This window comes from Cricetulus griseus, chromosome 4 (assembly GCF_003668045.3).
Source record: "Cricetulus griseus strain 17A/GY chromosome 4, alternate assembly CriGri-PICRH-1.0, whole genome shotgun sequence".
NCBI lineage: Eukaryota > Metazoa > Chordata > Mammalia > Rodentia > Cricetidae > Cricetulus > Cricetulus griseus.
The window spans coordinates 29,669,364-29,686,570 of NC_048597.1; the positions used below are offsets into that span (position 1 = coordinate 29,669,364).

Here is a 17,207-nt window from a genome sequence, read left to right on the forward strand (position 1 = left end):
TAGGAAGAAGGATTTCTGTAGCTGAGGATTTACAGAATCTCAAATTCTAATTGCTTTCAAAAATACTCAATGTACAGCAGTGGTAATCCCAGAACTCAGGAGGCAGAGGCAGGAGGATCTCTGTGAGTCAGAGGCCAGACTGGTCTAGAGAGTTAATTCCAGGACAGGCAGGGCTACACAAAGAAACCCTTTCTGAAAACAACAAAACAAAAAGCAAACAAGCAAATACCTTCCTTTGACTGAGTAAGAAGTAATATTTTTCCAGTGTGTCACCTTGTTTAGCTAAATTGTCATTAAAATAAATATTATAAACAGAAAACATTATTTTCATCTAATGTATCTGATTGTGCGAAGCTGATCCATTGGTCACTTCCAGGGTGCGCTTAGCCATTTAATCAATCCAGGTACTGTTGATTTTGATTTGCACTTTATGAAAGGAAGGGAAATCACAGAGACAATTGGTGAGTGTGGATAGCTTCAAAGTGAGTTCAACAAATGTGTTTTATATCAAATGAATTATCTTTTGGCATGAGCTTCTCACTCTATAGTCATTCATTTGAAAGGTTTTGTCTGTCTCCTGAACACTGTGGCTAGCATTATCCTTGATGAATGAGACAGTCTCTGTAAGTCATAAATAAAACAAGTAGAATAACTTAACATTTGACTCTCAAAAGAAGGTATATTACCTCATGTCACGCAAGTAATATATTTGAAAATATTCAGAAAGTTTCATATGCAAAACCACCAACCACACATCTGTATAGAACTTCCACATGCCAAGGCAATTTGATCAAGTGCATGCACCCTGATTAAGAATTTATGGAGTTTTGTTAACATCCCAATAATTTATCACATCGGTTTCATAATCTTCCCTTAAAAAAAAAAAAACCTTTATACTTCTTTAACTTTCCAGGATAAAATTTCTGACACAGGATAAGAATCATAATAGAAAATATTATATTCATTTCTAGAGTAATTTTTTTTATTAATTTCAACTCTTGGCATTGCTCTTTACAATATAGAAATGTACAGAGTTCTCCAAAGAAAAATAATGAATAGATCTCAACTCAGGTTTTCAAATTGGGCTTTTGCTGGTTGTGCCTAATTGTGTATATGTGAGAGTGTATAGTCATCTTCAAACTAATACTTTTCAAGAAATTTACTGATCATGGATAATTCATTTGTATCCATTTGAAAAACAGTGTCCTTAGGAAAGATAACAACTTAGCAAAGGCACAGAACATTCTGGTCATTGTTCTCCACCAAATATAAGCTTTCATATACCCTCCTGCTTTTCTCACATCTCATTTAATTAGTAAAGCAAACTCTGGAGGTAGCAGTTGCAGAACAGACATGTTGTGACAACATTCTTACTGCAACAGGCAAGGCCCAGGGAGTTGCAAACAGAAGATTGCTGTACAGCCCAGTTGTCCCAACTACTAAGTGACAGGTATCTCCTTTGGTGAAAGACCTTAAACAGGTGAATACCAGATATCATCACCCTCGCTGTGGATGAGTCTTTCCCAAGGGAACATGCTTGACTGTCCTTTTGTCTGATTCCTAGTAGACTGTAATTTTCAATCACTGTGTGAGCTGACAGGAAAGATTTATTGTTACCTCACAGTCAGTGCTAGTCCAAGTTTCTATAGGTCAGTTTCTATAGTGGGTTACATCAACATGCAACTTTCTTTCTTTAAGGCTTTGAGAGTTGCAGAGTGAAGGATATATCATTAAACAGTATTAATCATCTTTAATAATGAAAATTTATTTAAAGTCAAATGGGATCTATTTTACTCAGCTATTATGATACGCATTGTTTATATGTATGACATTATGTTATTACATATTATAGCATCATACACAATGAATACCACAGTGGAGTTAACAATTTTTAATTAGTTTTAAAGTACAATATAAATGCATACAATTTTAGGCTCATGCATACACATGGACTTAGATCCCTTGTCATCTATGAAACATTAGGCTATCTATTTTCTGTTGCTTGGGAAACAGCAACACAAATCTCTCTCTCTCTCTCTCTCTCTCTCTCTCTCTCTCTCTCTCTCTCTCTCTCTCTCTCTCTCCCTCTCTCCCTATCTATCTATCTATCTATCTATCTATCTATCTATCTATCTATCTATCTATCTATCTATCTCCATCTGTCTCCCTCTCTCTCTCAGACACACACACACACACACACACACACACACACACACACACACACACACGTGGGGTCCTCTCTATATGTCACCCCCCAAAGAGAAATTCAAAAACTTGGAACCAAATACTTTTTGAGGGTTTGTAATGGGCAGGTGAATATGTTACAACTTGTATATGCCTATAAGTATGTCTTTCAAGTTCAACTTTTAAAAATAGGCATCCAGATTTATTTCATTGAGATGAAATTTTCCATACAATATATTCTGATTATGTTTTCGCCTCCCCAACTCTTCTCTGATCCTCCTCACTTCCTCAGCCGCCCAAGTCTATATCCTTTCTTTTTCTCGATTTTTAGAATACAGTCATCTAATAATCATCGTGAAGAAATAAAATAAAAAATAAAAACAAGTTAGAAAAGCACAAACCAATTAAAAAAAAAGACAAGAACAAAGCTCAAGGAACTCATACAGTCACAGAAACACACATGTCTGCACATACACAAAAACTATAAAAGCTAAATCATAAACCATAATACAAAAGCAAAGATCTGTGAGCTTAAGAAATGTTCAAAATATTGTGAAACAAAAACCAGATTTTTCATTTCATTGTTTTTTCATTTAATTATCAGTCATGGGTATATGATTTTCTTCTATTGGTTTGATGTTAGCTCATATGTTTTGTGTTTTAGTTTTATTAAATATTTGTACCCACCAAATTTTTAAAATTATACATTCAGATTTACATATAGATCTCAGACATACTATTTTGGGACTTAATTTTTATAATAACTTTGTTGGGGTGTATTTACATCTCATAATATCCACCAATTTCCTGGGTACAACATTGTTATTTTAGTAAATTTACTGATGGATGCCATCAACTTCATAAATTAGTTTTAGAGTGTTTTCACCTCTATTGAGCAATGATAATGAGTCTAGAATTACACTTACTTATATTTTAATTATAAATTTCAATCTGAGAATCTCATGGAATATACATTTTCATCAATAAATCAATCTAAGTTTAGTTCACTAGCTTAAAAATTGAAGTTTACAGATTTTCCAAACATGAACGAAAATGGAATGTTTTCCCTGTGTCTGAAGACCACACAGGGCCATCTTACTATATGTCAACTAGTAAAGATTTTGTGTTAATTATTGGAGTAAGAATCCCAAATATGTATTCTGAAATAAAAGCCAAAATTGAAAAGAAACAAGCATTATTGTATTTGTATCCACATAATTTTCCTTTTAGTTTTATTCATGCAATCCAAAAATGGAACAACTTCAGGCGATTTTCTCTAATGTGCTAAAATTTTTATGGTGCAGAAAAATTAAAATGATCCACTTCTCAAAATCCTAAGGTCAGTTATATGCAGTACTCATAGTTTGAAAAATGTTACCAATGCATTTCCCTGATTTGGATGGACTCAAGAATAAGAATTGCTTCAGCATTCATGGCTGTTGAAAGATATTTAACAATTAAAAAAAAAACATAATCCTATTCCTGGTAGTAAACAAGCAAAGTCATAGGCATCATGAATAATAACAGCAGGTAGTTTGTCTTTGCAATTTCTCCAGTCCTGTTTTGTTCTTGGTTTCTCAAAGCTCTCTGCTCATAAGGAATAAATGTTTGCATACCTTGATTGAGTGATGAGGGTCAAAGAAAGAAGAAATTTGTTTGGGGCAAAATGAGGTTTGGAAGTATTACTGCATGCTGACACAAAGCAAGCTTAGCCAGCCAGTAAAGACATTTTGCAGGCACAATAGCTTTTGAAAACAGCAAGTCTCTGCTGGTGTTCATCTCAGTTGTATAAACTTGCAAACATGTCCAAATCAGCTTATTTCCCACCTACTTCTTTCAGAAAAATAGACTAGAAGAAAATTAATAAACATGATCCGTTTTAGCATTTAATTTTTTATAATTTGAATTGGAATTTGACAAATGGGTTTGAAATGAGTAGTTGGAAATGATGCAGCAGGGCTCTATCAGGTTATAGTTGCCCAATGCATTTAGCTTTGCTCCATTTAGTTCAATGTTTGGTCATCTACTTTGAATTAACAAATAAAAACCTATGTTGTTTAAGAAAATACCCATGTTTTAAATAAGCCTCTGGCATCACAGTGACATGGAATTAGGGTTTGTCAGGAAGATGATTTTATGGCAGTCAAGATATTTAACATTCTCTTCAGTCAGTAACCTATTAAGTTTTCCCTCTTTTGGAACACTTATTGTCCTATGTGTCTTAGAGCAGTGTACACTTCTATATGCATCTCAGCTGGCTTCTAAAATCTGATTGCCAAATGTTCAGGCAGACTCCATAGACTTCCTGTTATGGGAGGTTTGGGTTTCTACCTCCCTAAAGGAAGGATCAACTATGCTATTCCCAAGAGGCCTTTGCTCTCTGCTTCAGTTAGAGTCCAAGGCACTTGGAGGAGGGATGCTTGGCTTACATACAAGCCATATGGGCCAGACATCCACAAGTCTTGTGCTAAGAATATCTCCAATTATTCTTAATTTGTGTTTGCTCCCAGATATATGATGAATAATACTTAAGTTAAACACATACTCTTATGGTTTTATCACATTTAAAATTGAAAACAAAAAGATAATGTACAATAAAAAGTCATGACTCATAGAACAATGAAGAATTAGACAATGGCTCACTCATGTATGCAAGATTTATAGGGAGCATTATCATGCCTTCAGCAGTAAAACTCTCTTGTTCTCACCCATTCACTGAAGTGTGAATGAGGTTAGGGCGGGCTTACTGTTGGACCTCTGTAAATGAACATATGCATGTGTCTATGTGTGTGCGTCAAACATTTGCACTTCAATTACAGTTGGCAGTCTGTCATGTGTGATACAATGCCTCCAAAACGGTTTGTCCATAGTAATAATGGATTCATTTTATATTTAAAAATGTTCTCACTTTGAAAATTAAAATATTCAGCAAAGATTGAAAAAAAAAACCACGCTGATGTGAGGCCTCAATTGCATTAACCAGGGACTGGGTTGTTCAAGATGCATGTGTTAGGTTGTGATTTAGTGCCACCCTCTCATCAGAAATGTAATCCAACTAAAATCCTCTACCCTAACCATCAGAGACACAGGAGCCCAAGGTAATAAGCTGGTAAGTGTAGAAGCAGCTATCCTTTAACTGGTGTGTGCCATTGAAACCATTTATTACCTTAGCTTTTATAGGCTTTTTAAGAACTTGACTATAAATTAAACATCAAAGACAGTGTACCAAGAAAGTCTCTGATGGTCTGATTGTTTGTAGTCCCTCTACATTCTTAAGCTGAAACCTAATCACCAATGTGATGGTGTTAAGAGGCAAGAAGATGATTAAGTTCTGAACATGGCTCTCATGTGACTGGAATTACTGCCATGCAATAACTGGTAAGGTTCAGGACAATTCATAAAGCTGGAAGGAAAGATTCTGAATGCTTTCACCTCAAAGAAGTGATAAATACTTGAGGGGTTTAGGTGTACTTAATGTACTTTATAAGTACTGTGTGGTAATTGATACTTTGTAAGTACTCTGAGGTTATTGATTTTAGCAATGGAGCTCCCAGCCTATTGCTAAAATATTGTGTAAGGCATTCGTGTACCAAAATATCACATTATCCAATAAACATGTAAAGTTTTGTTTGTATGTCTAAAAGCAAAAATATGATAACAGTTAAAAGTCATAACCAGAAATAAGTTTGCTCTTCAAATTCCCCAAAGGGCATGGCATTCTTTGTGACATAGGGCCACAAGTAGGTACACCAAGGTTGATCAACAGATAGATGCGATAGGAAGCACAGAAAGCACAGAAAGAAGCCACTGTGTAGTTTCCATGTGGAAATCAAAGCAGAATTAACAGAATTATGATTGGGTAGTTTAAACAGTTTGGGTGGACTCAGGAACAAGAATTGGCTTGGTCTTCTCCTCTACATTACCGAGAGACTGGGACAGAGAGCAACTACTTGTTTGACTATAAGAGGTAGATAAGAAGGAATTTCACTGTCACTGGCTATTTATTGGCTTCCTGTAATCCACTAGTTCCAAAAGAGGCAGTTCTTTCTCAATAAAGAAAGACATGAACTCAAAGTATGATGAATACATAAAATAATATTTCAGTTCCTACAGAGATACACAGAAAAATGACTGTATAGTCTATACATTTCACTTATGTCTAAATTGAGGTACTATATATACACAAAGGTCTTTGCTGGTCATAAAGGGAAAATTCTATGACAAACACACATACCTGAAAATGTCAAGACAAATTACTTCTTTCACTGTGGAGTGATCTCTGCTTCTGTTTTCTAGTCTATAGCCACAGTGTTAATCAAAGTTTAATTTGTTTCAGGCCAGTGTGTATTTACCATAATTTCTAAACATAATATGGCCTAATAAATGTAAATTGCTCTATTCTTCTGACCTGATGTTTGAGGCTAGAATCCAAACAACACAGGAAGACAGATCACCATCAATGATGTTTTCTCACTGTAATCTTTAAAGTGGAAATTGTCTGAAAGACTTTCTTATAGTAAAAGTGTGTTTTAGTTACGCCTCTCAATTCTTCAGCTAATTCAGACATCATGTCCTTTTTTGAGAAGTCCCATGCCGTGTCCCAGCTGCATCCAGAAACAAGCCATCTGTGCTGAGCTAGAATGTGGTAACTGCACCCCAGTCATCATGATCCAAAACAGAATCAGCATCCTAGCAGGCCTTAACACAAAACAAGCAGAGTAGTGAAGCCTCCATGTGACTAGCCTGCTTCTAATCAGAATTGTCTTCTTGGTATATTTGGGCTCAATTTCAAATGATCATGGCCATTCCCCTCATCTCACTTCTTCACTAACATCTAACAGCTCTGTTCCACAGTCTGTGAGGACACCTATGATAAGATTACACTTGTCTGCACTCACAAGTTGTGTCAGATGTTTTCAAATTGTTCCTAAGATTTCATGTTTACTTGCTTGGTTGCTTCATTATTACTTTATATTTGTATACACCACTTAATTAAACAAATTTCCTTTATCAAAGAAACAAGCTGAGGTGCTTACTGTCCAAAACAACCCAGCATCCATATGGACTTGGACTCTTCCAATTCCAACAAAGAATTTTTTTCTAAATATTATCACTAGTGACTTATGAGCAAACAAAATGTTGCCTAATTTAGAATTAAACATTTGGCTACACTCAAAACTAAGTAGTATGTTTTGGACATTTAAAGATATTTAGAAACTTATGGAGTGAGGAGTTTCTCAAACTATTCTTGGCTTTATAGGAGGAAAAATTCTATTCCCTTCCTACGGGTTATTTTTAATTCCTTTGGAATGCATTTTGCAAACTTGAGGCTCAGATACATACTTAGACTATAAAGCACATATTTTTATATATAAAATAGTAAATACTTCATTTCAAACTTGAACTCAGAGTTAAATAACTATTTGTCTAGGAATTTGAGCATGTTATATACCAAGTGCAATGGATTTTTAAAAAATGGAAAAATATATAGACATACTAAAATTTCATTTATTTTGTGTTTAAAACAAAAGATAAATGGTCTCATAGCAGTGTATCCCCGAAGTAGAGAGAGCAAAAGCACAGGCTGGAAATTGCTCAGACATTCCCTACAATCTTTCTCACAACCTTCAGTAACATAAAACAAAACAAAATGATAAAACCTATTCTCTCAGAACAAGGTTTGCTGAACCAGAAATGACAGTCTTATGGTCCTCCAGTAGACCTAAAGAAAGAAGAAAGTGACAGAAAATACCAGAACCATTTCTCTTAAACTACACTGATGTTGCATGCATGTGTATATATGTATGGAGATGCTAGGATCCAGGATCCAGTACTTTACAAAAGAGAATATCTACTGCAAACAGCTTTATCTGCTCTGGTTTGCATTAGCTATTGCATAGAAAATTTCCAACTACTGATATTAATTAACTTGAAAAGCTCTTATTGGCATACCTGTTTCCAAATAGTAAATCCTTTCATATGAAAAGTTGCACTTAGAAACCTTACATTTACCCCATTGACTTGGTAAGCCCATGGTTCATGGTAATATGCTTATGATTCCATTAAAAAACTGGGTGTTGTCAAATAATGAACAATTTTATATTTAAGGATGAATTTGAACATGAATTGAGAAAGTAAAAAACAGAACTTGAACTTCATGGATGTATGAAATAAAAATTCTAAAGTGACTCCTCCCTCTAGCCCAGTCGTTCTCCACCTCCCTAATGCCATAGCATTAGGGACCTTACAATCCAACTCCCCATGCTGTGGTGACCACCCAACCATAAATTACTTCATTGCTACATCATAACTGTATATTTACTGTTATGAATCATAAGTACCAAATATGCAGAATATCCTATATGTGACCCATGGGGGTCGAGACCAACAGGTTGAAAACCACTGACTATACCGTCAGTTTTTCTCTTTTTTTCTTGCTCTATGCAGACTTTTAGATGTGATTTATAGATCTCCGCATCTGGTTCCATCAATTACTGGATGAAGGCTCTATGATGACAGTTGGGGTATTCACCAATCTGATTACAGGAGATGGTCAGTTTGGGCATGCTCTCCACTATTGCAAGGAGTCTTTGCTGGGGTCATCCTTGTAGATTCTTGGGATTTAACCTGGCACCATGTTTCTCCTAACCCCATAGTGGCTCTCTCTGTTAAGGTATATCTTTCATTGTTTTTCTACTGCCTCCCTTCCCCCTCTCAACCATCCAGTTCCCTCATGTTCTCATCCTTCCTCCCCACTCCCTTACTACTCCTCCTTCTCCAGTTTACCCAGTAGATTTCATCTAATTTCCCTTCCCAGGGTGATCCATGTGTCACTGTTCGGGCCCTCCTTGTTGCCTAGCTTCCTGGAGTTGAGGGTTGTAGTCTGGTTATCCTTTGCTTATAAGTGAATACATACCACGTTTGTCTTTCTGAGTCTGGGTTATCTCACTCAGGATGATTTTTTTATTCTGGTTCAATCCATTTGCCTGCGAATTCCATGAAGTCATTGTTTTTTGTTTTTTGTTTTTCAGCTGTGTAGTACTTCATTATGTAAATGTACCACACTTTCCTTATCCATCCTTTGGTTGAGGGGTATCTAGGTTGTTTCCAGGTTCTGAGTATTACAAATAATGGTGCTATGAACATGTGTCCTTGTGGTATGATTGAGCATCCTTTGAGTAAACACCGAGAGTGGTATTGTTGTGTCTTCAGGTAGTTTGATTCCCAATTTTCTTAGAAACTACCAGACTGATTTCTAAAGTGGCTGTCTCAGTTTTCACTCCCATCAGCAGTGGAGGAGTGTTCCCTGACACCCCACCCTCTCCAACATAAGTTGTCTTCAGTATTTTTGATCTTTGTCATTCTGGCAGATATGAGATGGTATCAGAGTTGTTTTGATTTGCATTTCCCTGATGATTAAGGATGTTGAGCAAATCCTTAAATGTGTTTTGACTATTTGAGATTATTCTGGTGAGAATTTGCTATTTAGGTCTATACACCATTGTTCAATTGTGTTGTTTTATATTTTGATGTCTATTTTCTTGCATTCTTCATATATTTTGGAAATCAGCCCTCTGTCACATGTGGGGTTGGTGAATAAATTTTGACTGTTGCCTATAGACTTAATACTACCCTGAAAACTTTAAAATTTAACAGGTAACACTTCTGACATTCAAGGAATTTGGGAGTCAGACCTGCAAAGATCAATGGCCAGCATTAGCGCATTTTTCAATGCACTTACTGTTTTCTCGTAATAACAATTATTTGGTGAAAAAATAGCTTTATTCTTTACTGTAGAGTTCATATTGCATGAATTTCTCTTCTAAGTATATTTTAATTATACTTTAAGTTTGAGTTTTGTTATTTTTTGACATAGGGTGCTGAAGAAAACTTACCTGTTAAAAAAACTGGAATCAAAATATATTGTGTATTCTATCAAAAGCTAACTAGAAGTTTGACACTCACGCAAGTCTGGTAATATGCTTGCCTATAAGAAAGACTAATTATCATCTATTGAGAAGGCCATACTGAATATATATATAATATATATATATATATATATATATATATATATATATATTGGGTGTGTTGGCACTCACCTTTAGTCAAGCCCTAGGATGCTGAGGAAGCAGAATGGTAAGTTTGAGCACACTAAGGGATAAATTGCTGTAGATTACCCTTGTTTATGATTTCACTTCTCATGGTTTCAGTAACCTGACATTGACTGTGGCTTGAAATATTAATGGAAAATTCTAGGAATAAACAATTCATAAGTGTTAAATCATTCATGATTCAGAGTAGTGCGATGAAATGCCATGATAGCCCTCTCTGACCCACCTGGGATTTGAGTCATTTCTTTGCACAGTATCTTTATACCCTAACATGCCACAGGCTTGTTAGTTACGTATCTGGCTCCATGGTTATCAAGTAAACTGCTTGAGGATCATGGTGCTTACTTGATTTTAGGAACTTTTCATTATAACAGATGTATTATTTTGCTCTTTATAAATTAAATCTCTTCATATACTTGAATGTAAAGTTAAAAAATGCAATCTATGTAACAGTGTTGTGTGTGGTTTCAGATGTTAGCTGAGGAGTTCAGGAAAGACAGTTGGCATAAATGCTGACAGATGAGCACAGAATTGCCATGAAAACTTTATGTTTAAATAAAGAGCAATGAGTAAGAGAGCAGTTATATTTTAGCCTTTAAGGAAGACTTACGTTATAGTGGAATAAATTGTCTTTTATACTGTGGACTATATTTGTGAAATGACTATGAACCCAAGAGTATTCCAAAGTCACCTGTATAAAAAAGTACATGTCTAGGTCTTTATCTTGGAGTTTATTATTCCATAGCAATTAAGAATTCCTTAACAGTTGAGTTTCTGAGAGGTGGATGGATCAGGAAGTAGCGATTCCACTTGCTTTCTCTACTGACAGCTCATTAGAATGTACACGTGGAAGTTCTGGTAGTTGTGATATGAAAAGCATTGAATCAAATATAGGGAATTCGATAAGTCTTCACCTAAAGCTGCAAAACAAGACTGAACTGAAAGAAAATATGTCAGCCTTTAGAAAAAAGGAGATGCTGGTAAGCCTGGGAAAGATACAAAGAAGTATAACTCTAATACTACATATGAAGTACACCAAAAAGAGCAATGTGTGTGACCAAACAGGGCAACTCCAGAGAACGACAAGTTTATAGGGAAGTTGAGGTGTGGTGGGATGAGGGAGAATGTTCAGCTATGAAAGATTATGCTAAATGGAACCCAGGGGTGTTTCTGGATTTAATAGAAATGTTCATGTCTGAGAAATACTGCAAAGGAAATGTTAAGTGGGCATTGTAATGGATGGTCAAGAGGACTAAAGGAGTAAAGATTTGAAAGGCACGTCTGAGTCAAAAGAAAAATCTTTCAACCATTCACTGCACAATATTTTCCCATAGAGATAACTTTTAAAAGTCCTGGCCCACTTCGACAAGAAATACTGAGCCCCTTTGGTTATTACTTTAACTTGTACAACGTCCTGACCACAGAAATGCCTCAGAGGTTCATTAGAAATTCCCAAACCCAGAAAGAGGAAGGTCCCAATAAAAACAAACCACCAAACTAGACCCATTGGGAGTTGCATTTTTAATTTTTTGACTTCCTGATTCTTAGGAAGGGCTGTATTTTCGTTACAGAATAAGAGTACATGCAGCTTCAAAAGTGTCATAATTCAAATGATAGATCTATCTGTCAGCAGACTGGGTGTGTACCCTTGTTTATCTTGTCTCATACACGTTACAAGCAAATTATGTCCCATCTCTTACACAATAATTTCACACTGGACATTTTCCCCCATGCAAACCCTTTTGGAACAACACTGTTGTAATTCATTTTTCTGTTATTTCAGTAGGGGATCCAGTGACATTGGTTACATTAACCATGAAAGTATTGTCTTTTTTCTACAAATAATTGAAGAAATTATCTCTTAGAAAGAGTTATTTTCCACCTTTAGGCTAGGTATCAACTGCAAACTATTATGGGTTATATCTGCCTCTCTGTCATGGATCTGAATTCAACATTTCAAAGTCACTTCTTTGCTTTGGAAAAGCATCCAGAGAATCATTTAACTTCTAATTTTCATAAACTTGTGTCTCCTCAGAACACAGATTGAAAAAAACACTTTGATAGGTGCTTTCTTAAGACACATGCTACCATAAAATAAAGGGAAAAATATCTATCCTTTCAGTCAACTGTTAAAGACCACAAAACTTTTGTTTGTATAGCTCAAGAACTATAAGAACCATGCACAAATCCACAGTGGCATGAGTTAAGAATTTATTACCACTCAATCACATATAAATCCTGGAGAGCTTCTTGGAAGCTGTGTGATGTATTAACCTGCCCTCTCTACTAATCTTATTACATTTTGCTTGTGTTTTTTTTTTCATTTCCCAGACATTTTTATTATCAACATGGTGTTAAGATGTACACACCAGCTTGAGTTTTTGTGCTTTAAAGAAACACGAATACGGTCGATATCAATTAGTTATGTATATCATTGTTGTAATTACTTCCTTCTGTTTTGTTTTTATAAAGGACTCACCTACTAGTTGTAACCTATAACAGCAAAGTTAAAACCACATATTATCTTCCCTGCAAATACCAGTGAAAGGGTTTCATATATGAAGACATATTTTATAGTAATGAAAAATTATCTTCACTTATTTCAAAATTTTCTCTATATCTGTCTTTTTTCTCAATACACTATCTAGTTAATAATAGTTGCCTGTATAAAAGCTTATTAAAGTTATCAGTATCCAATCTGTCCTCTTAATGAGAGAATAGCATTAATTATCTTTTGTTTATGTTATGTATGTTAAAGACACACATCTAAAATCTTATGCAAATTTATGAATGTGTTCTGCAATAACTACTAGTTTTCCTACTCTACTCAACCATTTCATAAGGAAAGTACATATTACAGGTAGAATCGTGGATTCTACATATGAGGCGAGTACTCTTCCCCTAAGTGATTTTATTCTTCATTTCTTTTTCTTCAGTTTTACTTTAGCATTTTTCCTCAAATACAACAATAACCTTCAGTGTTTTAAATGACAATTTTGAAACACAGTGGAGTCCAAAGAAAATCAAATTGATTCTGTAATAGAGAACCAGTACTGAATTATTTACACAGGCAAATCGGTGGATTTCTGAATATAGAACTAGCAATTAAGACAGGTTACCATTCTTACCTAAAAACTAAAACAAATATATTTTCAATGACTTTTTCACTAGTTTTATAAATTGTTTTAGAGCACATGAAGTATGGAAGAATTACAGGTTAACATGTGAACTAAAAAGTGCTCTAAGAAACTTTTAAAAAATTGATAAAATACAGTGTCCATAGAATTTGTCTTCCTGCATTATTTTGTAATATCTGACCATTATTTACAAGGAGAGAAAAACAATTTCTATTAATTATTTATTAATGCTAAAGTATTGATGAGCATCGTGTAAGAGTAATGAGCTTTCTGCCGGTGAACTGGGTTGAACTGCACTTCAGTGCAGCCAGCAGAAGGGGAGTATATTTAGAGAGCAGAACAAATGACTTAACAGGGGCCTAAAAGCAGCAATCAGAAAAGGTTCATTTAACATAGAGATGGCACAAGCTTCAAGCAATTGCCTCTAGTTAAGTAAGTGTGGGATTACAAAAGGCTATTTATTACAGTCCAAAGGGGCCCTGCAGCTTGCTCAAAAGCCTTTGAAGAAATCCAACAGTTACAAAGTCTTGCTCACTTCAGAAGCAGTAAAATTTGGGCAGACCCCAAAGCTGCCTACAAATACTTTCGTTACAAAAAAAGTTAACACAATCCTCCTCCCACTTTTCCTGGGCCTGAATTTTATTTTCTCTCTCTGCTATTTACAAGGAGCAATATTAGAACTGGTTATTTTCCAAAACTACTTTGTCATGCATTTCAACCATAATGAAATGTAATATAGTTTCATGGTGATATGGAATTAAATGTAAGGCTTCTTGGACTTAGATAGAAAGAGTTTCAACATTAAATTCTTTGAAATGCTCTGTAGGCAGGTATGAAAAGTTACTGTGTCAAAAGATTTGCTTTAGCAGAGAAACTTCTCCATTGTTTGCTTAAGAAGGTAACAAGGACATTGAAGGCTATGTATTTTTATTAGCACTTGGATTACAAATTTATTTTTGTATTAGGGTAAGTAGAGAAAAAAATAATTCTCAAGTTTTCAACATAGCTGCTACTAATTTCTGCTTTAGATATTGAACATGTCTATGTCAATTATAATATAAATAACATAATTTTTCTTGAAATTAACTTCAGGGTAGTAAAGGTAAGGGAGGGGGCAAATTTGGCAATTAAAAAAGAATAGTGAATAGATGAAGAGTAGGCCTGAAAGGGAAATAATTTTAATTGACATAAAAAGATAACTATTTGTTAAGGAGAACAAAATTAAAAATAAAATCAACTTATGCTTTCATTCAAAAAGCAAAACCTACATTTTTCCTTAGCATAAAAATTTATATTTTGTTCCCAAGCTACTTGGGTTAGTGATGCTTTCATTGTAGCCTAAGTTAATATTGGGACCTTACAAACAAAAGAAAGAGGAGAATGGAGATACATGGCAATGTATGTTAACAGAAATGTTTCAAGTGATGACTAATAAAAGAAAGCTTTACTTTAAAAAAGTAATAAATGTTAGAGATCCTTGTATGTATGGACAGTTTGAATGAAATCATATAAAAGTTGTCACGTGGTGACTGCAGACACATCTAATTAAGAACCAATATGTAACCTAGTGATGTTCACTCTTGTGGGAAGGAAAACACACACATTTCAAATACTGCTTTACTTTGTAAGAATTACTAAGTCTTTATAGCTTCTTTTATCATTTGTCACTATAATTTCAATGGCTTGAAGCATCTAATGACAGCTAAGCCAACCAGGCTATCAGGACAGGAAAGCCCTGAATTTGTCTTTCTTGGATGATGCTAAAATGTTATATTGAGAAGTTAGAAGCAAATAAAATTAGTCCAGCATTTATTTAAATTGTATTCAAATTATACATAGAGTTAATCAATGAATGGGTGAGGGAAAGTTACCTTTTTGGAGTTAAGTGAACTAATAAATTAAAGAAGGAAAATAAAAAGTACCATTTCTATAAGCCTGAATAAGGCTTCTGGAAGAGTCTGATAAAAAGCTAAACATTGTTAAAAATAATTAAAGATTGCCTCTTTCATAATTAAAGGACTCCAGCAGCTAATGTATCTAAAACTTGCTGAGCTTTTGCTTGGCGTTTATAATGCAGAATAGTATATTCTGTGAGCACAGAGTGCTGTTGCTCCCAGCAAGGCATTTCAGTTATCTAGTGAATCAAGACTTCGTAAAGTAGCTGGATGGTAGGAATATTTTTTTCTTTTAAAGAGAGGAATATATATATTAAATTATATATATATATAATTTAAATTAGAAGCAATCTTATTTTATATAACAATCCCACTCCCCTCTCCCTCCCACGCTCCCACTGACCCACATCCCATCTCTCTTCCTTAGAAAGGGTGAGGCCTTCCATGGGGATCATCAAAGTCTGTGGCATCATTTGGGGCAGGGCCTAGGCCCTTCCCTGTGTATCTAGGTTAAGAGATTATCTCTCTATGGGGAATGGCCTCCCAATGTCCATTCATACACTAGGGATAAATAGTGTTCCACTACAGAGGCCCCAAAGACTGCCCAGGTCTTGTAACTGACACCCACGTTCAGGGGGCCTGGTTCTGTTCTATGCTGGTTTCCAAGCTGTCAGTCTGGGGTTCATGAGCTCCCCCTTGTTCAGGTCAACTGTTTCTGTGGGTTTCCCCAGCCTGGTCTTGACCCCTTTGCTCATCACTCCTCCTGATCTAAGTAGGAAATTTCTTCAAATATATATCATCTTAAGTTAGAAAAGAAGATGTTTTTATCGTATCTGGCCTACATATATGGGTTCCTATTGCCATTTAATGATTTGCAAAACATGTAGAAACACCATTACAAATGTTATTTTAAGATGTATCTGCATATATAATATATATATATATAGAAATCTTTCTATTTCTTACTGAATTTTTCTTAAGAAATGAAAGTTCAAAAGTAAAGTATTGTTTTCTGAATATTTATTTTTATTCATGAAATTTCTATTAGAAATCAAGACCTACTGTAATATGTTATGTATCATATTTAATGTATAATACACTAAATATTGCAATTACCTATGGATATCATGGGACTCCTTGTACATAATGGATTCCAGTCCACTTCTAGAGTTGCACATGAAAATGTTATCAATGAGAATGGGCTGAAGAATCTGGCATTAATAACTTTGCAACATTATAACAAATAGGTAGTCCCGATGTTTAGTTCCATGTTTTAATACATCAAGTATATTTCACTGCTTACATTATAGTAGCAGATTGAAAACATCTGCTCACTTGCCACTAGTACACCAGCAGCAGAAAATTTCAGCTCATTCTCTATAGGCTTTCACGCATCGGGGATGCAATCCAGCTGCTGGAGCAGCACATGAGGCCAGATTAATGCTCGAGAGCCTTGGAAATGGAAAAGGAAAAGGCCTCCTTGCCAAATATTAGAGCAAGGGTAGCATCCCTGTGCTTGTTGGCTTATCTCTGTGTTGTTACTTCCCACTTCTCACTCTCTCCCTTTATCTATCTACAGCTCCATCACCTGTCATGACAATTAAGAAAGATCGGACCTCCAGAAATAGTATTTCTTTATCTTGGCAAGAACCTGAGCATCCAAATGGAATTATCCTGGACTATGAGGTCAAATACTATGAAAAGGTGGGGGAAAAGGCATTACTCGGTTGGACTGGGTAGAGGAAAACCCTACTATCTCCTGAGCTACATACATTCTTTCAAATAACCCAATGATGTTGCTTATGTATGATACAGCCCTGTTTATAACCTCATCATATGACCTCTCTGATTTTTAGGTAGAAGAAGTTTAGAAATCATTT

General features: G+C 35.1%; 1 protein-coding gene across 1 annotated transcript in view; it reads left to right on the forward strand.

Annotated features, from left to right (window-relative positions):
* Epha3 (EPH receptor A3) overlaps window positions 1-17,207 on the forward strand; it is a 270,473-nt gene that overhangs the window by 196,784 nt on the left and 56,482 nt on the right. The window contains exon 5 of the mRNA XM_035444405.1: window positions 16,907-17,031. Coding sequence (XP_035300296.1) covers window positions 16,907-17,031 — 125 coding nt within the window. The remainder of the gene's footprint in view (window positions 1-16,906; window positions 17,032-17,207) is intronic.